This window comes from Melospiza georgiana, chromosome 1 (assembly GCF_028018845.1).
Source record: "Melospiza georgiana isolate bMelGeo1 chromosome 1, bMelGeo1.pri, whole genome shotgun sequence".
Lineage (NCBI taxonomy): Eukaryota > Metazoa > Chordata > Aves > Passeriformes > Passerellidae > Melospiza > Melospiza georgiana.
The window spans coordinates 46,402,781-46,427,329 of NC_080430.1; the positions used below are offsets into that span (position 1 = coordinate 46,402,781).

Genomic DNA, 24,549 nt, shown 5'->3' on the forward strand with positions numbered 1-24,549 from the left:
CATTTGTTATATGACAATTATTTGAGGTTTGTAAGCTGCTTCTCTGTTTGTTAAAAACAGGCTTTAACCAATATGCATGTGAATCTCTGTTCCAAGACTGTAGTAGTTCAGGGCCATGTTGCACTTTATAGTGTAAGGAGCAGTTTTTAAAAATATTATCATGGATGGAAATGCTTTTTGTGCTCTGTACAGTCAGTGTAGATGTCTTGTCTGTGTTGTGCTCTTCATAGAGAGTGTTCAAAAACTGAAACTGTAGTTCTCAACACTTTGTTTGTGACCTGCTAAGTTAATGTGTTTTTTCAACTTACTTTGCTTGAGATGCTCAGATGAGTAAGAGTCCATAAGCATCTGTGTTAATGGCACAACAGATCCAATATTAAACTTCATAGAGTCTCTTCCCAGTTGTTGTTTTAGCTGGAATCTTGTGTGTCAGCTGACATCCCAGAGAAAGATGAGCATTCAACTAAACCAATGAGCTGCAGCTTTCTCTTGTGGAAAAAATGTCCTGCTGCCTCCTGCCAGCTAGCAGTAGCTTTCTGACTGCACCTTAAATGGTATATCCTCTTTTCTTTTTAGCTTCATTACCAAAGTGAGCGTTTGTAGGTGTCTTTAAGCTTTCTTGCCCCTGTTCTATCTGTGTAAGCATGTTTGCTTTTTGCCATGAAGACAGCTCCCATTATTGCTGTGAAACTCCCCTAAAGAGCTGGGGATGCTCATGTGTACTTCATCAAAAACAGAAGCAATGGAGGTAAAATAGGTGTTTTAAGGCTTCAGTGTACTGCACATTTATAGTTCTTACTCTCATGTTTTATTTTCAAAGATAAAGCATTTAATATGTGTACATGAAAGATTTAAGGATGCTGATTTACAAAGGAAATCTGTAGATATCCTACAGAAAACTGTAGATATGTTTCCCATTTTAGGACCCATAGACTATAATGAAGTTAAATTATCTAATGAATAAACACTTAACTATTAATTGCTTTACAGTTTGTTGTATTATGTTGTTTGGTGGATTTTTTCAGTTCAGTATTTGCTCTCCTCAAACCTCCAGCATTGGTGTCATTAGCACCCTGTTCTACCCAGCATCACCCTGCTCTGCTGTGGCGCTCCAAGGGCTGCAGGTGGGTCTGTGCCCTGGGCTGCAGAGGGACAGCTTTGCCTCACTGGCCTTCACCAGGGCTGCAGGGGAATCTCTGCTGCTCTTGGAGCACCTTCTGCCCCTCGTTCTGCACTGACCTTGGTGTCTGCAGGGTTGTTCCTGTTCTCTCTGCTGCTTGATTTTGCTGTTGTGGTGAGCATTTTCTCCTTCTTAAAAGTGACAGTGGCAGTCCCAGAGGTGCTGCCACTGTCACTGGTGGGTTGGCGTTGGCCAGCAGTGGGTCTGTCTTGGAGCTGGCTGAGATGGCTCTGTCAGACACAGGAGGCTTCCAGCAGCTTCTCACAGCAGCCAGTTCTGTAGTAGCCCCCCTCACCCTGCTACCAAACCTGGCTATCAGACTCCTCTGATCTAAATTAGGATTCTAATTCAGCTTTCTGAAGCATTAAAAAAAATAAAAGATGCGTAGAAATGCAAGATCTGTTTAGGGAGAAGGAGCCTAAAAATACCTACCCTGTCACCAGAACAAGAATTTTAAAACTCTGACCCCATGTCTTGTCAAGCCTTAAACTAAGAAAATCACTGTAAGAGTCAAGAGCAATAGTTTAAGAGTGTTTGAGGCATTTTGTTTTTTTCTTGAGCATTTCCTGTGTATGGCTACAAGCCACTTCTGCATATCCCTCCTATCCATGCACAGTGTAACCTGTCTGGCTTCTTGCAATTACCCCAGTGGGTGTGTTTTTAAGGAACACTTCTAAAAACTGTTAATGACTAGCATTGAGTTTTGTGCTGGTTTTGGGGGAAGGACAGCAAAGATGGCAATGAGGTGTGAACAGGAAGTCGATGTGTGACTTGTCTGTCTGGTTATGTAGACCTGGCTAACTCACCTGGGAAATGGTAGTGTTGAGACCCCTGCTTCAATAAATTCATGTGCCACTTGAACTTTTCCATTTCTGTGTTGTTTCCAGTGGATTCTTGCAATACTTACAACACTAATGTGAAACAGGTGTGTTTACAACTTATGTTTATTAGACTTGCATTAGGGATGTGGTCTGATCTGTTTTTGGTTTAAAAACTTCTGACTTTGTGTTAGATTTTGGCTTATCAGATATGGTTCAAGCTTACAGGAATCAGAGTGGACCACTATGTACACAAATTTACTTCCATGTCTTTACCTTATGGTAATAAAACAGGATTAAGATTGTTAAGCAGGCCATGAATTTTGCAATAACTGATGAGCTGGACTTGGGTTTTTTTTTGCTTTTCTTTTGCCCACTGCCAGCATCAGTGGCCTGAGAAGCAATCCAGTGAAAATTTTGTTATTTTGCAGCTGAAATAAGGTGTGAAATTGATTGCTCTGTCTTCAGTTGGTGAAGAATAAACAAACCCAAAGTAAGTTCTGCTAAACTAATTCCTTTTTCCTCTCTCTCCCCTTACAGGCATATAACGCCAGAGAAGTTCTATGTGGAAGCCTGTGATGATGGAGCAGACGATGTGCTTGCCATTGACAGAGTCTCCACAGAAGTCACTCTTACAGGTGACTCTCCTCACCAGTATTTCTCAGTACAGTCTTCTCTGTCCTTTCTGTCTGTTTTGCTCTAGGAGTCCAAGAAGATCTTCAGGACATTACTGAGATAATACTGACATAATTGTTTTTACTTTGTTACTGTTTAAAACAGTGCTTTGCATTCTGTTCTGCAGAGCTTTGTTTCAGATGCCTTTTGGCTGTGGGTTTGATGCTGAGGGTTCCCAGGGTGATAGTGCTTGCCTGTTCTTTGGTAAGACTGTCCATCACAACAGGGGAAGCTGACTCATCCAGGCTGGTTGGGGTTGGTGCTAGAAGCTCAAGATCAAACAGGGAAAGGATTGAATACTGGCATTCTTCAGCTTTTGCAAATTGTCCCAGTGCTGTCTTTTATATAAAACTGAAACCTGACTTTTCATAATGCCTCCAGAAATAGCAACAGTAAAAAAACTTCTTACTAGAAATTTTCATTCTGTGGTGCAAATCCAGATTCAGATGTCAGTGGGAAGAGTCTTAAGCCTGATGACGTCTTGAAAATTTTAGTTACATTTTTAAAAGAGTATGAAACAAAGAACTTTGATTAAATAACAGTAAAATGAAGGCACTGGGTGACTTCCCTTTTGATACTTCAGGAGTTTGGTAGCACAGTATTACTGATCTCTAAACAGACAGAAATGCTACAGTAATAGTAATATAAAAGCAGTCATTATCTCCCTTTTATAAGGCTTCTTGTATCCTTCATGTAAGAACGGTGTGCCCATCCCACTGATACTTTTGGTATCATAGTAGATTATTTCAATTTCTCCTTCAAAACTGTCAAGATAGTGATCCCAAGTCTTTTGTCAGTCTGCATCTCTCTTACTACTGCTCTTTTATCAGATGTACCTGAAAGCAAAAGAAGATTGCAGGGTTACCATTCTCAGTTTTCTGAGTTCTGGGAAAATGCTTCATTCTGGGGAATGGTTTGACTTTCTTTCAATTTCTCTAAAATCCCTTCTGTTAGAAATGTAGATAGATTAAACTTACACATGGTAAGACTTTTAATTGAGATCTGGATCCTTTTTGGGTCTTTTGGTGTATTGTTTGGAATACTGTGTCCCTTGCCATGTGTGTGCTGCTGTTGGTAGTTTTGCAGAGACAGCTTAGGTCTTCTGAGACAGAAATAGATTAAGGTTCAGAAGATACAAACAGACCTGGGAGGCACAAGCACTTGTGGTTTGGTTATCCTTTGTGTCTTGATGGCTTCAAAACAAAGCTTCTGGAAGCTGGCGGGACAATACATTATTGAGGAATCTACTTGCTGTGCTATCATGAAAATAAGCTTGAATTCATTTAATGGAATGACTAGTTTCATTAAACATGAGGAATTGGTTAGAAGGTGGGTTAGAATCCTAGATTCTCCTCCCAAAGCTCCATCAGGCTTTGAAATTCTGATGCTTTGTTTCTTGTACTTAAATATATTTATATACTTATAAATATACTGTAGCAAAACTTGATTTGACAAGGAAGGCTGAAGAAACCTAGTTCTAATTGTGTTCCAATACAGTCATGAAAGAAGTAGCCTGAAATTCTGATGTTATTTTTTTCTGCTTTTCAGTTAAAAAAGATGTTCCCCCTTCAGCTGTTACAAGACCTATATTTGGTATTTTGGGAACAATCCGATTGGTGGCAGGTAAGGAGAACAGAACTCTGCTCTTTAAAAATACTTAGACAAAATAGATTGCTGAAGAAGCTTTAAAGGCAAAAATAGTATTTGTAAGTATCTGAGGATGCACTTTCATCAGTATGATAGGCTTTCCATGTGGCTTCTAGAGGATGGAGGCATCCAAATCTACTTTATGATGAATGTGTGGGTAACTCTTAAACCAGGAGGTACTCTAAAGGTAGGGTTAACTGGTAGTTGAGTTATAAGGAATGCATTTCAAATGAGTGCAAAGAAGCTCATCTGCTTATTCTTTGTAACTATTTTAATCTGAGCTGCAGGATTTGGTGCAACAGTCAAGTGTTGTGTTGTGAAGCTTGATCAATACTCATGGTACACAAATAGCTGAGAGTGACTGGAGGATAGACAAGTAGATGCAGCTGTTCAAGTAGTGATTGTGTTGCAGCTGCCCTACAAATACAAAGAAAATCCAGCATGAAAAGGGCAAGGGCAGACTGGAACAATTTTAAGTTCAGAGAGCTCTAGGATAATATAAGTTGTCCAGTTTTTCTAAGTGTCTCAATGGTCAGGTCTAAGCAGCCAGTGTTATGAATACACCTGATGCATAAAGTGTAAGCTTTTGGGAAAGTAAGCATTGCTGCTCCAACAATCCTTTTTGTAGAATTTGGTAGAGTTTGAGACTGAAATACTCTGAAAAATGATGTAATAAGCAGTATACATACTGAATAAAATCCCCATATGTAGAAGGGATTAAAGATCACTCACTGCAGTATTCCCAACTGAGGCAAAGGGTCATTGTGTTGAATGCAGTGACTTCTACAGCATCTTAGAACTGCTGAACTTTCTATGCCCATATTCTAAAGAATTGTGGTCTTGCAGAGTAAGAGCAATGAGAAACTGAACTGCCCCAAAGGGGAATTGTCATCACTTACAGGCTTGGTAATGACTACTTTTCATCTGCCTGAATATTAAATAAAATATAGAATATGTTAAGTCTCTTAAAAGCTTGGGGTTTTTTCATTCTGTCCCCCAGAGCTTTGCACCGAGTGTTAGCATACAGCTGTCAAAGTAAAGATGTTATTAGTTAAATTAAATGTTCTGTTTATTAGTGCTATTAGGCAGTTCACTGCTGTGAACTGTAAAACTGACCCTGTGTCTAGCATTGCAGCATCTTTAACAAATATAAATATTCTTTGCCAATTACAGTATTAAGAGTAAAATTTTTCTTCAAAAACAAGGTGATACTAAAATACACTGTGCTTAGAAATATGGTTGTGTTGTGTTCACCAGCAAGTGTAAATTAATTGCTCTGAGTGAACTGTCCATGATTATGGGTGGGTTTTTTGCTTTGTTACTCATGCAGCCAGGGAAACAGCACACTTCCTATCTTAAATAGGTAAAAGAACCCCAAATCTTTGTACAGTTTTGAATCTGTTAGGAGGAATATTTTTTCCTCCAATGATAAGTTGAATAGTCTTTTTGGCTTTTGAAGCATACTTCCTTTCATGTATTTTGGGCTTACTCTGTGCTTTTCAAACCACGTTCAAGAGCATTGGCCTCTTTCTGAGTTGGCAAACCTGAAGATTTTCAGACTGTCACTGATCAGAAGTAAGAGTAGGTGACACTTTGTCTGCTTTTTTTCAAGTTCCTTAAACTTAGTGAGCAGCTCAAGATCTCTGAGCATAGAGAAGTAGGTAGCTTAGAAAGTACATTTTGCTTTTGCTCCAGCCCTGTGTGTTTTGCTACACTTAAGAACACAAAGTCCTCTTGGTTTCAGTTTTCTGATATGGGTATAGGCTGCTTTTCTTAATACATGCAGGTTTGGGGGTTTTTTGTTGTTTTTTGTTTGTTTTTTTTTTTTTTTAACTTTGTTCTTTCTGATTTACAGGCACATATCTTATTGTAATAACAAAAAGGAAAAAAGTAGGTGAGATTTTTGGTCATGCAATCTGGAAAGCAACAGACTTTGACATCCTCTCCTACAAAAAGACCATGCTGCACTTAACTGATATTCAGGTAGGTACATTGATTAGGGGAGTGTGGAGCCTGCCTTTTGCAGCTTTCTCAAAATTCTCTGATTTTGTGGATTCCCACATGAGGAAGCTATGAATTCTTTTTTTTTTGGAAGCTCTTTGAACAATACCCTTTTCTGATTTGTTCGCGTTACTAGAATGGCTCTAATATTTGGGTATGGATGTATATAAAGTCAAGGTGATAAAAAGTATATAAAATTCAAGGTGACAAATTCACATGGTACAACTTAGAATATCATTGCAGTTTATGGATGTGCATTTTTGCTTCTGTTAAATGGTACACCCTTCCTAATGCTTCTGTTAAGTCTTTCTCAGAGGTTTACTCTTCTGACAGCCCCTACAATAAACTGCATAGCTGTCACCTTATCTGTCTTGCTTTCTTTATGGAATTGTTCAATTACTGAATTACTCAGCAACTCAGGGAAAATTTGACTTTTACCTTTTTGAGGGAGAGATAGGTGGAAGATTTTTTTAAAACAGATTTGTAGTGGATTGATAAAGAGCAGGTCAGGGTATCTAACCAATGGAGCTGGAAGGGAATTTGATGCCTTTTCAGGAAAGGAGTGAGGTTGAACCAGAGCATAGATTATAACTTTTCTTTTGTCTTACCATCTTGTTTTTTTTGGGGTTTTTTTGACTGAATAGTTTTCAGGGAAACCAACAGTTTCCCTTTTGCTTGGAAATTGTTAGGATTTGTTTAATATCAGTAGCTATTTGCCTCACAGGAATACTGTTCTCTGCTCTCCACTGTTGTTGCAGAATTTGGTTGCAGTGTGCTAGCTGCAAGTTACCAGTGAACTGGTATCAGAATTGCACTCTCGTGCTTTCCTTCTTGTGTGGTAATCTCTGGATGATGTCATGTATTGCTAGAGCACTAGCAAAATTCATCTCATCACTTCAAAAAGTAGTGGTAGCTTACAAGAGTAAAATATTTTGATAGCAGTATCTGACAGCTCTTTTGTTCTTTCCTCATCCCAACAGTTGCAGGACAATAAAGTATTTTTATCAATGCTTAACCATGTCTTGAGCGTGGACGGGTTTTACTTCTCAACAACCTACGACCTAACACACACCCTGCAGCGGCTGGCCAACACCAGTCCAGAGTTCCAGGAGATGAGCCTTCTAGAGAGGGTAAGCATTTGAGTTTGCTTCGTGTCTGTGTCTTGCAAATTGTCAGTCAGTTTGATGCAGATGATGTTTAAATGATGCTGGTGTTTTCTCCAAGCTGTTAGGGGCTGTGTCTGAACACACTGGTCTACACAAGTCTCGTGGCTTGTGAGCAGCACAACGTTCTAGAGATCTGTTCTGATCTCCTGTCACACTTCCAGATCGGCAGTTGGAAGTACCTCCTAAAGTGTACTTTAAACTGATTTTGAAAAATCCAAAAGAAATTAAATTTTGCCTCTCATATTGAACACTTCTAATTGCAAGAAGGAGCTGAGAATTTTGGGCAATTGAGAGAAAGCAAGTAATTCCTTTGAGTGGGGGGAAGGAATCCAAAGTGGAATAAGTTGTCATATTCTTTTCCAGGATAACTTGGGATAGATCTGCAGGTTTTATGGCTGTCAGTCTTGGGATGTTGTATTCTTTCTGAAGTATTCCAATTCTTTGTGTGAAGCATGAGTTTAGTATGCTGCTTTTGTCTTAAAGACAGCAGCCAAATGCAATTTGAACTTGAAATTTTCTTGTGTATGTATTGATGGGGTTTTGTTTTGGTTTGGTTTTTTAATATTGGAAAATTGTTTGGGGATTGTTTTGCATCATCAAATGTTGCTCAGGCAGTGCTCTTGCCAGGGAGAGCAAGGACACAAAAGGATTAGTTTGCCTTAAAATTGTGTCATTTCAGAAGGTTGTTTGAAAGGCAAAGTACAGTAAAAAAACATCAATTACAAGTAAATTCAGATATCATATGGTTCATTGCAGTGTAATTTCATATGCCCATGGCTGCAGTATAATGGCTCTTCAAAAGGATTAGGGCAATTTTGAACATCTCCAGTTTTTCTCTGCAAGAGAAGTCTGGTTTTTGTTTGGAGTGTGGGTGTAATTGTTTGATATTTGTATTTGTTGTTTTTTATAACAGTACTGGTAGAAGGAAACAACCACAGCGTAGGGGCACCAATGCATTATATTCTGTAGCTCAGTTGTCAGTGGTTTAGAAGTGTCATGCAACACCCTTAAGAACAGCTAAAAGAATAGCTCTCTTCAATCTTAATTTAGATTTCTAGTTGAGGATATGAAAGCTACTGATGAAAGAAGGGAACTTCATCTCCATTTGTACCCATTTATGTAAATTTACATGATGCTGTGGATGCTATGATACTGCCTTTATGTTGAATTAAGCAGAACTGACAGTCTCTAAAAGCATCTTGGCTTTTTGTTTCTTACTGCAGGCAGATCCACGGTTTGTATGGAATGGGCACCTTCTGAGAGAATTTATTGCTCAACCAGAGGTAAACACTTAGTAATGATTCTGGTAATAGGGAACAAATATACTTTTGCTATAAGTATGCAACATCTTTTTGTGATTCTGTCTCTTTCAGACAGCCAGAATCTAGTATAACATGGCTAATCATCATCTAGTTTAGCACAGTGAGTCTTCTGCTTTCAGACTTCCAGTTTTTTTAATGCCCTCAGTAGCACTTCTAGAAAGCTACTTTTTTGGAAGTGTCAGTATTTGAAAATACTGTGCTGTGAAGATAGCTGCTCATATAAACCAAAGGGGAAGTTACACTGCACAGTGTATGCTTTTCAAGTTTTTGAAGTTTAGCTACTTATTTATCTTTGGGTATAGGCAAGGTCCAGTTCATCACTTTTTTCCCTAAGACTGTCTCACATCATTCTCTATGAATGCAGTTTATATTCCATTTTGCTAGTGAACAGATCATAAAGCTGGTAATTGAGAGTGAGACTGACAATTTAGATTCTTCCAGTTTATTTCAAATGAAGTGTAACCCTTGAATTCACTTACTCCAGCAAATACAAGTGCATGACCATGAGCCACAGCTGTGGCACCTGAATGGCCAGACTGTCTAAGCTCCTTCCTGCCAGAGACCTCCTCTGTCTGTTAAACTCCTTGGATTGCCTGCACTCCAGCAGCCTCCCCTCTCCACCAGTGCTTTGCATTTATCAAAGCAAGTGATGCACGGCTTCTATTTCTGCCTCAGTAACCTGTGGAGATGTGCTGGTGCATCAGACAGCGCTGTTCCAAAAGGCTGGATTGTGCACTGCTTCTGGAATGTGAAGATAGCAATTGGAGAAGGGCTGTTGTACATATTCCAGGGGCATATTACTGGGTCTAAAGTTTGCATAGTGCTATGCAAATAAAGCTTGGGAAATGAGAGAGAAGCTGTGGTGGGAACAGCAAAGGAAAATCAAGTGTGGCTGGCTAGTGAAAACAGACCTAGAGGGAAAAGCACAGAAGCTGAAAAGGGAGATAACTGGTATTTTTAGCCACGCTTCCCCTCTCATTGATTACAGGTGTCTTGATGCAGGAACAGTTTTAGGTAATGTTAAGTGTGGAATTTCTGACTTCTAGTATTGAACTTTAAAGTTTTCTTGAAAGATTAAGTTATTCAGGAATGGAAATATAGGAAAAACCCTGGAGCAGGCATTTTGAGCATTAATCACATAAAAATACATCTTACTGAAGGCTTCTGTAACTACTGTCTCTGCATATGTCCTTCTGTGGAGGTAAAGAAAACACACCATGTCAAAGGATTTTCAGCAAGTATTGCTTTATATCTGGTGTGTTTGTAGGAGAATAAATGCCATGTGTAGGGAGGACAAAGCAGCTTGCTTTTTGTCTAGGCTGCTTAATTAGGATTAGACTTTTACTTTTTTCTTCCTGCTGATAAGGATTGCATATGTTGCTGTTTTCCCTGAACTTTTTTCCTCAGAAAGGAATGCTTCACTTTAAACAAAAAGTAAATTATATAAAGCATATGAAACTACCACAAAATCCTTAGGCAAAGCGTGGTTACTCGCTTACCTTTTTTGGCTACTAGTGTTTAATATTTTTCACATGTGTTTGTGTTTTTCAGATCCATAGGTTTGCTACACCAGTGATGCATGGATGTATCCTTTTGTTGTGTAAAACTGTGTACTGGAAATGGGTGGTCCAGTAACAAAATGGCTGCTGTGAGGCTGCTCAATTGTTATGGCAATTATAACATACAGCACATTGTCACAAATAAGTTATAGTTTGTTCATATATGGGTGTTACATATTGTTTGATAATCTAGTCCTGTGTTAACTCCCTGGAATATTCTGCTTTATGGGTTTAATGTATTTGCATAACTGTCAATAGGAAGGTTAAGATTAATATGGCAGATGCTCTCCCATCAGCTTTAGTACTTTTTTATCTTGCTATAAGGATGCATTTAATTTAGATACAAAATAAGGGAGGACAGTTTTGACTTGAAGGAGTGCTTATGGATGTTGATGACTAAAAGGATAAGTTCTGCTGAAGGCTCCTGGAATGCTTTTCCTGGGCAGCTGCTTTTCCTGCACCAACACTTTGGGAAACAGCCTTTTTAGCAAAGCAGTCATGAGTTTATTTTTGAGAAGGGATGAATGCTGCAAGGAATCTGAACACTTTCTAGAGGCAGTGTGTGATAAACAGTAAGTCCCAGGTAGTTGCTCCTGGACTGACAGTAGGAAAAAGACTGGCAAGACTGGACAGAGCAACTCATGCCATGTTCTGCTTTGTTCATCCATTGCAAAGGCCCCTCAGGTGTGTGCAGGGAATGGTTTCCAGATGGAATCAGTTGATCTGATAGGACTGTCAGCAGCTGGCAGATCTCCAGTCCTTCCCTGTGACTTAATTTAATGGAAAATGTTGTGGGAGTAAGCAGAGAGACAAAGGAAAGATAGCAAAAGGGAGACATTGAAACACCCTAATCCTTATCCTGCTGGTTCTGGGTAAATTGCAATTAACAACTGACAGACTGCAATTAACACCTTCCTTCAGTCTGTTTCTTCACTGTACAAAAAATTAGCATAAGTAATATTTGTTTAAAACAAAATTACAGCAAAACTTTAGACAACTCAGGAATTGGAAGAAATGGGATTTCTAGCAGTAAAAATGCCAGGAAGACCCCACAGCAGAATTGTTACAGCACCACTAGCAGATAGTTCAATAATATCAAAGTTGCCCTTTTTTTTTTTCCCCATGTAAACCCAAATATATTTTTTCAACTATGTGTGCTGGGCTTCTAGTCTTGCAGTGATGAGAAAAAATGGACTTGGATAGTTGAGATTTTAATCACCTGAAGCCCTGAACTACATTTAGTATTTACCTTGCTGCTCCAAACCAAAGCCCTTCTAAAGAACAGTAAATTCTGTCTTGTCCTTATCTGTATATGTGGAAGTTGCTAATAGCAAGTTGTCATTTTAAGTGAGCACAGATTGCCAACAGAAAATAGGCTGACAATTGCTAAGCAGCTAATGTTAGAGGTAACCTTTCTTGCAGAATACTGTTGGCTGTACAAATGTTGAATTAAAGGGTAGAGGATCTGGCAGTAATTTTCCAGGGAAACAGAGGAATGGGTATTTTTCAGCCTTAATTTATGAATTGAGAGAACATTCTGGATGGGGACAATTTGTATTATATTTTAGGGGGCTGTTTACAAACAGTTTTGGCATAAATACAAACAGGAATCAAGATGACTCATGTATGAAATCGGTGTGTTCTATAACAGAGCTGAGGTGCTCATGTGAGACAGCTGCTTTATGTCCCATTTGAATCATAGATACAGAGCCTAAATTTCACTTGAGACCAAGTATCTAGATTCCTCAAAGAGAAGACTGCAGTAGACTAATTTAAAAATTGACCATTTTGATCTTTTGCTTGCTTTAAAATGATAGGTTTCAGTTTTTAGGGGCAAAACATGCAAACTGGTGAATCTACTTGGAGAAATTTTCATGAGTGCTGGCTTCTATTAAGACTTGATAGCTTACTGCAGTCCCAAATAAGTGCCACTATAAGTAGCATAAAACAAGAGTAAAGCTGAAACTAATTGTCCTCGCCCCTGTTTGTTGGGTAGTCCCAGGTGCATTTGGCACTTTGGGTATGTAGCCTGGGCTACAGGAAACTGCTGTTGTGTGAGAAGCTCACACTGGAGTCTTCATGTGTGTTCATTCTCTTTTTCTTCACACAGATTAGAAAGCCAGTCTATTTACTGCTAGTTCTGGCATTTGTAGATGCGATGTATGTTGCACTTATGGATACAAAATGTATACCCCAAGATATTTACTCCTCTAAAAGCCTAGAAAAAAATTTGAAGGGGTATTTTTGAAGTAGTTGTTAATCTTTAAAAGCAATAGGGGCAAGAAACTCTTAAGGGAATCTAATGAAATTATGGATGAGATGGATTCCTAATTTTTAATTAGGACCATAAGACCCAGAATAAACTTCTTTAGAATCATATCTTCTCAAAATTACAGCAGTTTTAATGTTTGCTCATCAGTGACATCACCATAGAGCGATGTTTTGCAATGTGCATATTGATCCTAATATTGTTACTGTCTCTCAAGTTTAATGTTCAGCTGTTGTTGGGGTGACAAATGTTTACTGATTTGAGTGTAGTTTCTTGGTTCCTTGAAGTTTCCTACCTTGATGTATAAAAATATCCTAATGAAACGTTGGAGTTTTTCCTGAGTGTTGTTCATCAGTTATCACTATGCACTCTTGTTCTATTAATGGCAAGTGTTTTGACTGGCTGCTTATATCCAGAAGAAGCTGTTTCAGGGCTGGTGTACGCTACTATGTAAGAGGTAAAAGAAAAAACTGATTTATTTGAAAAATAATATGTGTTCTATCTGCACATCCAAGTTTCCTTCAAGAGTAAATGAAAAAACATTGTTTAGTTTGTCTTGGGCTTCTTCCTCCAAAGAAAATATTAAGAACTGAAGCATTTTTTGGTATTTATTAAAACAGACTCTTCTTCAGGTCTTTAAGACATAACTGCAAAAGTTTTGTAGTGATTTTTAGCAGATGGCTGTTTTCATTGATGCTAAGTGCAAGTGTGTAATAGCCCTTTTGGTCTAGCAGTAAATCCAGCTAAGAGCATCACTGGTGCTGGCAGGGGAGCCCTGAGTGGTGTTCTCTAATTGTTTCAAGTTAAAAAGCAAACAGGGCAATGAATTTAAATTACTTTCTCTGTTCTTAGTCCCAACATAAATGCTTTTGAAGAAATTTGTCCATTTCTGCAGTACCATTGTTACAGAATTCTGAATATTTTGTTGTCAGAGCACTGGTATTTCATTTCCTATTAAATTATAATCTCTAGTGCTAGAAATGTCAAAATGTGTTAACTTGAAGAAGCACAGTTCTGCTTAAATTTGGTGCAGATCATATTAAACTTTTACCAAGGTTGCATTTAATTTTATGTTGTCAGGCAGCTCTGTGCTTCCTGTGAGGGCTTAAAAGGGAGGGGTAGGAATCCTTTTGCTGATGTGCTGTCACTGTTTTGCAGGCAGGCTGAGCCAGCTAACATGGTCTTTTTCCTTCACAGGTATTGATTCAGAAGGGCACGCTGCTAACTTTGTGGAGACAGAACAAATTGTGCATTACAAGGGGAGCAAAGCATCGTTTGTTCAGGTAAAGTCACTGTAAGGAACAAAGATACATAGATAGATCTGTCTTGTTTGTGTATCTTATATGCAATCTATATTTAAAAGCATAAACTAAACAAACAGACTGAATTAGTTTAACAAAATAAACCTGTCTGCTTTATTTTTAAATGTCAGGTGGGTTTTGTAAATTCTGCTGTTTAAAACCATTACCATTCTTTTGCAGACCCGTGGATCTATTCCTTTTTTCTGGTCTCAAAGACCAAACCTCAAGTATAAACCAAAGCCACAGATCAGCAAGTCAGTAAACCATGTATGTGAGTGTTTGTGTCTTGGGGTTTTGACATGTTACTGGGCTCATGTGTGATAGGGCTGCAAACTGTAATCAGGAGAATAAAAATCAGCAATACTGGACTAAGCATTATTTTTTTAAAAGTAATAGCAAGAAATCTTGTACTTCTTGTAATGAATTAAAAGGCTGAAAAAAATGCTGGCATCAGTGGGATAGTTTCTCTTTGGATCCAGTCTGCAGCAGTTTTAGTATCTGTACAATACTCTTTATCTGTAGCGTGTTTAATGAGGAGAACTGAATGGACTGGGAGGAGGAAAGTGGGAATGTTTTGGCACAATAGAGAACATCAAACAGTTATAAGAATCATCAAAAATACTATAATGGTGGTTCCTTGTAAAGCACAGATCTTAATAGTAGTGTACATCTGTCAACCCATTTCCTTTCTCTTCTAGATGGATGGCTTCCAAAGACATTTTGACTCACAAATAATTAGCTATGGAAAGCAAATGATTGTCAACTTGGTATGCTTTCCCTTGTTCTTCCTGAAAAAGTTGTTGTTCTTCTAAGCAGGTTTCTGAGTAATTCTGTCTTTGTTTTCCCTTTTCCCAGGTTAACCAAAAAGGCTCAGAGAAGCCTCTTGAGCAAACCTTTTCAAAAATGGTGAACAGCATGGCAAATGGAATGGTCAGGTACATGTGACATGAAGTGATACATTTTGTGTTACAAGTTAAGCATTCCCTCTGAGACTCGCAGAGTGGTCAGCTCTTCAGGGACCTTTACCAAACAAATTATTTGTTTGCATTTTATATTTATGAAGTAACTTGCTAAGAGAGGACACAGGCAGAATAAGGAAGGAAATTAAGAGGCAATGGTAATTCCAGTATTGGAGCCATAGTATGCAATGGAGATCATCTGCATTTTGGCATGCCCTGTAGAACTAGCTTCTGGCAAAAGGGCTTGGTTACATTGCTAACTTAGTGAGGGAGTGCTGAGTGTGAGCAAAACAGGATGGAACAGTAAGGGGAAAAAGCAATTTAAATGCCTGGAGCTCCGTGTAACAATGGGCCAAGAGTGGAAAATCCACTTGGATTATGGGAAATTCCATCTCTTTGTGGGATACAGAGTGCAGTACACAATTTTACCACCTGTCTGTGCTTGCTTTTGTTAATTTCTGGAGGGAGACCTTGAATCCAACTCACACAGCTATTTGGCCCTCTTCCTTATCCTTGATATTACCATGCCATGTTTTTTTGTTCTGTGCATATTTGGTATAAAGTCATCTGATGGAAACCAAGATGTGAAGGTGCATTTTGGTGATGTACTGTGTATGTTTAAAAGTGGTATTTGGCAGCCCTATTTTAGTACTGCTATCAAAATCCACTTTCTTGGTTAATTGTTTTTGATGATGTTGACCTGCCAGAGTCAAACTTGAGACTTCAGTTACTTGTTTCAGTGTTCATCTTTCTTCCTGCATAGTCCTGAAATCTTGTCAAATAACGTTTGGGTTATGAATGCTTGAGGGGAGGAGTGTTATTCATAGCAAACATACACATAAATGTTAAATTAATCAAGTACCACTCATTTAGAGTACTTCTTGCCAGAAATCAGCTGTTGAAATTTTGTTCCAAGTCAGTAGCTGCTTAATTTTCTTATGACAGTTAGGTTAGCTGCTTAAACAGAACCTGTCTCATATTTCTAGAGTTATTGAGGGAATTATGTCCGCAAAAAATGTTGGATTTCAACACCTGTGTCTAGTTCAAAGTGAACAGAGAACAAAAGACCCCTGGTGGGGGGGAAAAAAAGACGTTAAGATTTGTATCCCCTTTGTACTTTCTGGAGGAAAAATATTAGCCAGAACATTGAATGGAACATACACAGAACTTGGACCACAATGTGTGCTTCCCCTAATAAGCACACATTGACTAATAGCATTTTGTAAAGAATTTCAAATGGTGTCAACATTCACACTAAGGGTGCAGCATCAGGAAGATGACTTTCAGCACAACTGCAGATTTTACCGGTGCTCTGTCATCTCTGAAGAAAAACAAGTCCTCTGTCACTACCTATTTTATAGATCAGGCTCTTACTGTAGAATTTTCTGTAACCTGCAGTACATACATAATTGGAAAAACTACTTCTCTCCCTGAACAGATACGTGGCGTTTGACTTCCATAAAGAGTGCAGTCGGATGAGGTGGGATCGGCTTCAGATTTTGATGGATCAGCTGGCAGACCAGCAAGATGAGTTCAGGTGAGGCTCTGCAGTTCTTTCACCTCTGCGCTGTTAAAATGAGACAACTTCTCAGAGTTTGTATTGTCTTGCATTAAGGCACAGTAATACAGAGCTTCTGTAGTCATCTGTGAAGAAGATGCATCTGTGTGCATTAGTGTGCCCATGTCTCTGGTGTCTTGCTGACACCGTGTGCAAGGTTAGACACGTGGTTGGGGGTTGGATGTAGAGCCCACATTGCCTCTCCATAAAGTGAGTCTGAGAATTGCAGCAACCCTGAGTTGTGGCAAGAGCTGCCTTTGTAAGGTTGGGTGGAAGCTTAGACAAAGAAATGAATGTGCATACAACTGGAGCTATTTAAAAGCAAATCTCTTTAGATTATATTAGTTTTCATCCATGGTAATTCCAGGTTGCATTGGCAGCAAACTGTTCTGCCTTGTAGTGTAAAACACTGGATATTCCTTCCACAGGCATTTGTAAAAGTGTTTTCTCTAACGCACATTGTTGTGGCTCCAAACCTTGCATTGGCATTGGTTGTTAGCCCTTGCTAATATAACTAACCCACAGGGAAACACATTCTTATTTTCTGTAGTCATATCAAAATACACAAAATATCCAAATCAATTTAAATCTTTAGTTCCAGAAGTGGGTTTTTGGTCATAGCTACTTGTAGACCTGTAGATTGCTAGGGAAATAGTTTACTTTGTTCTGCTTTTCTGATTGCTTCCTTCCTGTTCTTGAAGCCTTGTGACTAAAGCACAAAGTAGATTAGCTAAAACGTTAGAAAACTAGCAGTGGTATAGTCTGTCCTGACAAAATAAAATGAGGTAAGGTGTGGACTAGAACAAGAGTCTTGTTAATAAAGTCTCTTGCCTGGAGTGATGGCTATGGGAATGATATAAATTAATCAGCTTGTAGTTAACATTCTCTGTCTACCATAAGCCTTAAAAACTCATTAAGACCTAATGAATAAATTGACTTTGAGCACCTCAAATAAGGAGAAATAAGATTGCAGTTTTTTCCTATATAGCAAGGATCCTTTATTCTTAGAATTAATGCTGAATCCTTTAACTTGTTTACTGCCAGCTGCCACTGGAGGCATAGAAAATAACCAGATTTCCTTGAAATGGAAACTTTAAAAAAGCCATCTCTAAAACAAGATATAAAATTGAAGACTCATTCTCAAGGCTGGCTCTAACTTGTTTTATTTCATTTGTAATGACTGTTGCTTAAATAGGAACAGAAAAGTCTGAGTTCTAATCTTCACAGAAAATAGTTTTGCAACCCCTTGGGAGGTAAACAACTCTTATATTCTGCAGGCTAAATCCAGTTGTGGAAGATCTGTCAGAAAGGAGAGCTGGGTTTGTGGAGGTCGTCTTTGTTAGTTTTTTAATTTTTTAGAGCAGCTATAGGAGATGCAGCATTAAGAACAGACATTTCTAGTTAAATAGGATAATAAAAAACTATCTTATCCTAATATCTGTTGTAGCCAGAACCTGGGGGGAAAAGGAAGACTTCACAAGTATTATTGTCACTGTAGTCTTCAACAGTGTAAAACATGGTGTAACAAAACTAGCTCAAGAACGGTGAAAATTGCAGTTAAAAAGAAAAAAACAAGGTTAATCAAAGTAAATTCATGTGTTTCTAAGGCTCCTGATAAAAATGCTGAGGCTCTTGATAAAAATGCTCTACAGTAAGAATGGATATATGCTAATCCAGAGTTCATAATTACATATTGGAGTAACTTAATCTGGCAGGGCAGGCATAGTTCTGTCCCATTCGCACATCCAACTGATAAGTAGATTGGAATATTTGTTTTGTTGTAATGCATGTCTGCAATTCAGTATTTTAAATGAGCTGTGTGTCATCAACCACTGGAAACACCTGGTTTAGTGGATTTAAAAAATGGAGGTAATAATTAGCATATGCAAGGGGGAATATCTGGTTTCCCCCCTCATGTTCATATAATGGAGAGAATAGCATGTGACTGTAGCAGATTTTTCCATATTTTGTGAGCACCCTTAAAAAATGAGTACCTTCCTGGAAGAAATGAGCCTGACAAGTTAGATGACTTTTTATGCATTGGTGACTGGGTTGAACTGGTGACCACTTACCAACAAATCTGGTTACTTCTGCTGCTAGGCTCTGCTAATGATTTTTGTATCTGTGGAGCTGGGACACTAAAATAACTGGACAAAAACCCCACAAGTCCCTGTTTTTGTACCAGAAGTTGCTCTTCCCAGTAGCATATAACTCAATATTGCTGATTGACTTTCTGAATGGTAGGAGTGAATACTGCCCTGAGATTGCTAAATGTTCACCCATTGGTGCTGTTTCCTAGAATGGCAAGATTTGAGGGAGACATCAAAGTTTGAAGACATGGCTGAGCGCTCATCAAATGCTCAGGACAGTTGTGGTTGGGTTGTTAGGATATTTACTTGTGAAACCAGGTGGTTTATATGGACTGTTATCTCTAAAGATGTGTGCTGTGTGTGTTAGTTACTTTCTAGTTGACTCGGAGGGTAAGACTGTGACTCAGCAGGAAGGAACGTTCCGCAGTAACTGCATGGACTGCCTGGATCGCACTAACGTCATCCAGAGCTTGCTGGCACGCAGGTCTCTGCAGGCCCAGCTTCAGGTAAATGCTTTACTCTTCTTGGACAGGCTGGAAGAGGAGAGAGGCTTTCCATTTGGAATGGAAATGTCATTTGAATGCTCCAGTAAGAGCTTGCAAAGTGGAGTTACTGTACTACTTACCTGAGCCGCATTGACTAGATTCAAGTTTGATAAATACAGCTTTTTTTTGAAAGCAAATCCTAATTTTTCTATCAAACTCCGAGCAAGCCTCAATGTGCTTTTTGTTCCAGAGACTTGGTGTTCTGCATGTGGGACAGAGAATTGAAGAGCAGGCAGACTTTGAGAAAATCTACAAAAATGGTAGGCTGTTTATAGAGTTCAAACAATGCCTTTTTCTCTGCAGAGAGTATATAACTTCCTTAATATTTCTTATCGTTTTCCTCTTCACAGCATGGGCTGATAATGCTAATGCTTGTGCCAAACAATATGCTGGAACTGGTGCCTTAAAGACCGATTACACAAGGCAAGTCAGCATTTCTTGTAAGGGCCTTCTGGGTTTTTGAGCATGTTTGGGATTTTCTTCAAGTTCTCCTATCTGAGAAGGTTACTAATCTGGGGCTTAGGCTATAAATGAGTTTTTTGCAATGGTTCAGTTGGTAAAAAGTCAGATTAAAATGTCCAGATTCCATGATGTGTATATATGAACATAAAGGCTATCTGGAAATGAAAACCAAGGCAGTGTGCCATGAAGATGCACATTTATGTTGTCTGATGGAAAGAAGTGTAATTTATTTTACAATTTTGTTACAAGTATGTGTGGTTATAATGCAAAGGCAGCACTAGATAAATGTATTCCTGTGCAGGTGTTCCTTTAATGTAGTACACATCTGGATAGTGACAGAATGTAAATCTGAAATAATAGTCCTGAATGCATTCACAAATTTTAAATATTGTTCACAATTTCTTTTTGCAGAACTGGGAAGAGAACTCAGTGGGGCTTAATAATGGATGGCTGGAACTCATTAATACGTTACTACAAAAACAACTTTTCTGATGGGTTTAGACAAGTAAGTAAAGTTTTTAACCATGGGGAAATAAATGTATGTGATAAACATTGTTGTGCATTCTAACTCTTGCCCTCCCTTTCTCTTCCAGGATGCGATTGATCTTTTTCTTGGAAATTATTCAGTGGATGAAGTAGAACCTGCTAGTCCTTTACATGTCAAGAAAGATTGGAAGTTCTTAGCTGTGAGTATAGAGACTTTATTTGTAATAAGAGAAACACAACAATTCAGTCACTGGCTTCATTATGCCTGAGTAGGACTTGTCTGTTAGTCATGAAGCATCCCTGTAATCTGGTAATGTTTCTGTGACACCTGCTTATAGGATTAAACCCAGACTGTTCCCTTGACAGAAAATGGAGTGTCCTTGAGGTATTGGAAAAACTGCTGGGTTTTTTTGTTGTTTTTTTTTTTCAAATATGCTTCACCAGGTGGAAGGGGAAAAATTCTATTAGTCACTATCAATGACTGTTTCCTTCTGCAGAAGAATCTTGTGGACTTCTTTTCTCACACTTCATGCAGAAGCATAGATTGTAACACAAAACCCCCACTCTTTTCACTTTTTTCACTCTTCCCTTTCTATTTTGAAATGGGATTTGGGAACATAATGGGTTTAACTGGTGTATTTATTTGCATTATAAGCAAAGCATAAGCCTCAACCTCTTTTTTAATGCACAGGAGGTGTATTTCAATTCTAAACATTATGATTGAATACAGTCTTCTGGATTTTGGAACTATCCAAACTTTTATTTGTACCTCAATGCAGGTGAATTGAGAAGCAAAGCAAGTAATAGCTTTACAGTACTACCCATCTTAAAAGAAATTAAGGAACATATGTACATATTGCTGTATCAAGTGATTATTCTGTTTCTCTTTCCTCAGTTGCCTATTATTATGGTGGTTGCTTTCTCCATGTGCATTATTTGTTTGCTAATGGCTGGTAAGTCACTATTGAGTTTGATTGTATAAAACTGGCTTATTTCTCTGTGAACTTTCTGTAAATGGCTACCAGTAACTATTCAGTGTAGAATTGCTTCTCAGTCATTCTAAAGGTTGCTTGAACATGGCTCTGGAGATTGAGGTTTAGCACTGTATCATTAGTGTGGAAAAAACTGAGATGCTGTAGAAAACAATATTAAAACTCATGTAGAAGTCAAGTAAGGCACAGTTGATTATCTCCAAATGTAGATGCACCTGTAGCTTTATTGTAGGCTGGATGAAGCCCCAGAGGAATACCTCTCTTCTTGGGCAGAAAGACAATTCAGAGCTGTCACATACAGGCATAAGCCTGGTTCTGATGGATTTCCCTTTAAGTGAAATCTGTGTTGGGAGTGATGAAGGTTTTTGCCTTCTGCTTTTGCCTTGAATTTTCTAACATTGTTGCCAGTAGAGTTCTTGACTGGCTTCCGTAGATCTCTGTTCAGTGTGTTCCAAGAACCTTGTGGCAAATACAAATATTCCAAGGTAAGGAAACAGAAGAAGATCTGTGCAAGACTTCTGGTTTGCTTTGGCAACAAATCTCTGAGGGAGAGCTTGAAATATTTGCATTTGTCCTAAAGTAAAACTGTCTGCTAATTGGAGATAGTGAGCTAAAAGGTTTATCTGACTCTTCTTCTCAGGTGATACATGGACTGAGACACTGGCCTATGTGCTTTTCTGGGGAAGTGCCAGCTTTGGAACTTTTGCTATCATCCTTTACAATGGCAAGGATTTCGTAGATGCACCCAAGCTGGTCCAGAAGGAGAAGATGGACTGAATGTGTGTGTGTGGAAAGCGGCTTGGTACTGAGGATTCTTCAAGCCACACTTGGAGTCTCTACTGACCTGCTTTCCACACCAAAAATGCCCTAATGAACATTCTTCCTTGGCAGTGGGGGGTCAGGGGTAAGGAAACGGTGTCCTGTGGTGGTGGGAGCTTTCAACTGAGACCTGACTTGGCAGTCTTAGTTGCAATGGTCTTTGGAATATTGCATTAGTGGACAGGGCTCCACTCTCACTGGGGTAATGCAAAGACAAAAGCCAGCTTTTTGGTGTCTGGAATGTTCTTGGAGCTTAAGTGGACTGCTTAAGCTTATGCTCCACCTGGGTTGTTCCAGCTGGTTTTTTGGCCTTGACAGGAGAGAGCTTTGATGCTGTTCATGTCTCAAAATACCCAAATGTTGAAGCATTATTAATGGAACATCTGTTAGGGATCTCTGAACAAATATGGCTTCTTACCAATAAAAAGTCCTGGTCCAGACTTACAGCTGGATTACGTTCATTGTGATAAAGTCTGTGTTAAAGAGTCCTTCGTGCATATTCGTGTGTGGATTCTTTTCACTAAATATGAAAGATTTTTGAATCCTAATGCTATTCTAAAATGAGGTTTTTGTCCTGTCTTGTTTATCTAGAACTGATGCAATATTCTGCTAATCATTGTTTGGGTGAAAGGGCAGTGTAATTGGATGTTCCTGAAGTTGCAAATGTCTTGCACTGTTTCAATACTACAGTCTCCATATGAAAATCCAGTAGTTAGCGAGTTAAAATGTAGAATTTTCTTTCTGAAGATGTAAACAAAATCAAAGAATGTAAAAGTCCTTTGCAGTGTTTATTCAACCTTCCTTATGCTAAAGTTCCAAAGTACTTCATTACTTTAAGAATGGGTCACAACATAAAAGATGAATTTCATATGGTTTTGCTAGTCAGCTGCTTCTATCCTTGGTTATGTTGAAATAATTTATGACAGAAGGAATAACAGCCTGAGAAGAAAGCAGTAAGTCTAAACTCTGAATTTCTACTTGGGAGCAGCAGCTTGCTTTTCATGCATGATACTGTAACACACTCTTTTAAGAAAAAAAAAATCTGCTGACTAATTTGTGCTGGTTAATGTGTGTCTTTAAATTTAGTGCTTCCAAGCTGTATAAAAATAAGGACCAATTTTAAACTATTTTGTCACTTATTTTATATGGTTTGTTCAAAACCAGACATGGAACTTGCTTAAGGCGCTGTGCATTGTTTAATATTTCCTGTAAGTACAGCTGTATATTCAGATTGCGAGTATAAAATTTAAATGGGGGGAAGGGACAAACATGTAGAATACTACTAGGGCTAGCACAGGTGTCACTATTGAAGCTAGAACACAAAACACTGATACTCCAGTGTTCCCTTGTGTTATGACTGAAAATATGTACAGATCCTTTTGTTTGTTTTTTTTTTCTTTTGCAACTGTTCATTTTAACCTTGAATGTTTCTGGAGGCCTCTCTGGGTTTTGTGTAAACATAACCTGTTCATGAGCACTAGTACTTGCAAGGTATCCATTTGCTTCTAGATGCTATAATGGAAAAATACCAGTTGGTGGCTAACTGGAAAATCCTCCTAACTTAAAATTTTCAAAGGTGGAACTCCCTCATGGGCACAAAGTACAAGAACATCATAGACTCAATATTTGAAAGCAGTGGTTCTGGTGGCTCAATGGCAGGTGGAGTTTGAAACTTGGCTCAGTTGTCTTGCAGTCTAGAACTAAGTTGTTGCATCTTTGGTGAAGAACTTGTTGCAGCAAAGACCAAACTTGAATTGCTAATATAAAAGATTTGTAAGACTTAGAATAATGTAGGTTTTAGAAGTTGGAAGGCACCTGTGTTTCAGTGCTTTGCAAAGAGTCTGTATTTCTAAAATCACAAATGGTGTACTACTCTTAAATGACAATAAAATGTTCAGCTTTTCTAGATGTGCTGTCTGCAGTGCCTTTTGTGCTTCGGAGCAGAGTGTTCCCAAATCATTCCTTAGGAGTTGATTCACACCTGAAGGCTGCTTCAGTTTGGTGTGTGCTTGTTGCAGGGATCATCACTCAAACAGTGCTGATCTCGGGCAGAGCCTGGTCTCAGCCTGCACTGTGAGATGTTCTGCTCCTCTCAGCCATGGCTGGGTCTGTCTGGAGCCCCTGTGCCTGGAGTGCTCCGGTGCTGCATCCCCAGTGTCACCTCTGCTCAGGGCCGATGCCTCTTTTCCTCAAGGGCACTTCAGCCTTTTATTGACCATACCAATAGGTGAAAATTCAAGGTGTCTTCCTCCTTTCCCTTTTACCTTTGCTAGGTAAAGAGACTGACATGCACACAGAAAATTCTTGCTATTAAAGTTCTGGATCCTCAAGCTGTAACTTTTTTCACAATAAATTAGTGCTTTACAGGTTCTAGGCCTTGAGTTTTTTCCTATTTTTAAAGCTTAAAGCAGGTTTAAAACAAAGTAGGTTGGTTTGTTTTTTTTCTTTTCTAACATTTATTTTTAATTAAGGAAGGCGAGCTGGTAGATGTAAAACCTTACGAACAGCCAGGCTTTCATAGACCATGTCCCCACACTTCTATTCCCATCTCCTTTTTCCCCCATCCCTCTTTTCCATGCTCTCCCTTTTCCCCGCCCTCTCCCCCACGGGCGGCTCCGGGCGCTGCCGGCGCTCGCCGCGGGTCCGCCCGCCCGCTGGGGGGCGCTGTCCGGCACAGTCCTGGCGCGCGCGGCCCGGCGC

At 38.9% G+C, this 24,549-nt stretch overlaps 1 protein-coding gene across 1 annotated transcript; it reads left to right on the plus strand.

Annotated features, from left to right (window-relative positions):
* The first annotated feature begins 2,561 nt into the window (after positions 1-2,561).
* On the plus strand, positions 2,562-23,757 carry SACM1L (SAC1 like phosphatidylinositide phosphatase). Its single transcript, XM_058035865.1, has 18 exons — positions 2,562-2,636; positions 4,222-4,296; positions 7,302-7,451; positions 8,711-8,770; positions 10,361-10,394; positions 12,993-13,094; positions 13,835-13,920; positions 14,119-14,205; positions 14,637-14,705; positions 14,794-14,873; positions 16,336-16,434; positions 18,913-19,051; positions 19,281-19,350; positions 19,441-19,513; positions 19,964-20,057; positions 20,146-20,238; positions 20,934-20,991; positions 21,671-23,757. Exons 1-18 carry the CDS (start codon positions 2,562-2,564, stop codon positions 21,805-21,807), a joined length of 1,581 nt encoding a protein of 526 aa, XP_057891848.1. The 3' UTR covers positions 21,808-23,757.
* Positions 23,758-24,549: the final 792 nt, after the last annotated feature.

What these genes read in the sequence shown, in the direction of transcription:
- SACM1L (XM_058035865.1), top strand. Translation starts at nt 2,562, where the DNA reads ATGTGGAAGCCTGTGATGATGGAGCAGACGATGTGCTTGCCATTGACA. An exon ending in TCAGCAAGTCAGTAAACCAT is followed by an intron (nt 14,206 to 14,636) that starts GTATGTGAGTGT and finishes TTTCTCTTCTAG; the next exon opens with ATGGATGGCTTCCAAAGACA. An exon ending in ATGGCAAATGGAATGGTCAG is followed by an intron (nt 14,874 to 16,335) that starts GTACATGTGACA and finishes CTCCCTGAACAG; the next exon opens with ATACGTGGCGTTTGACTTCC.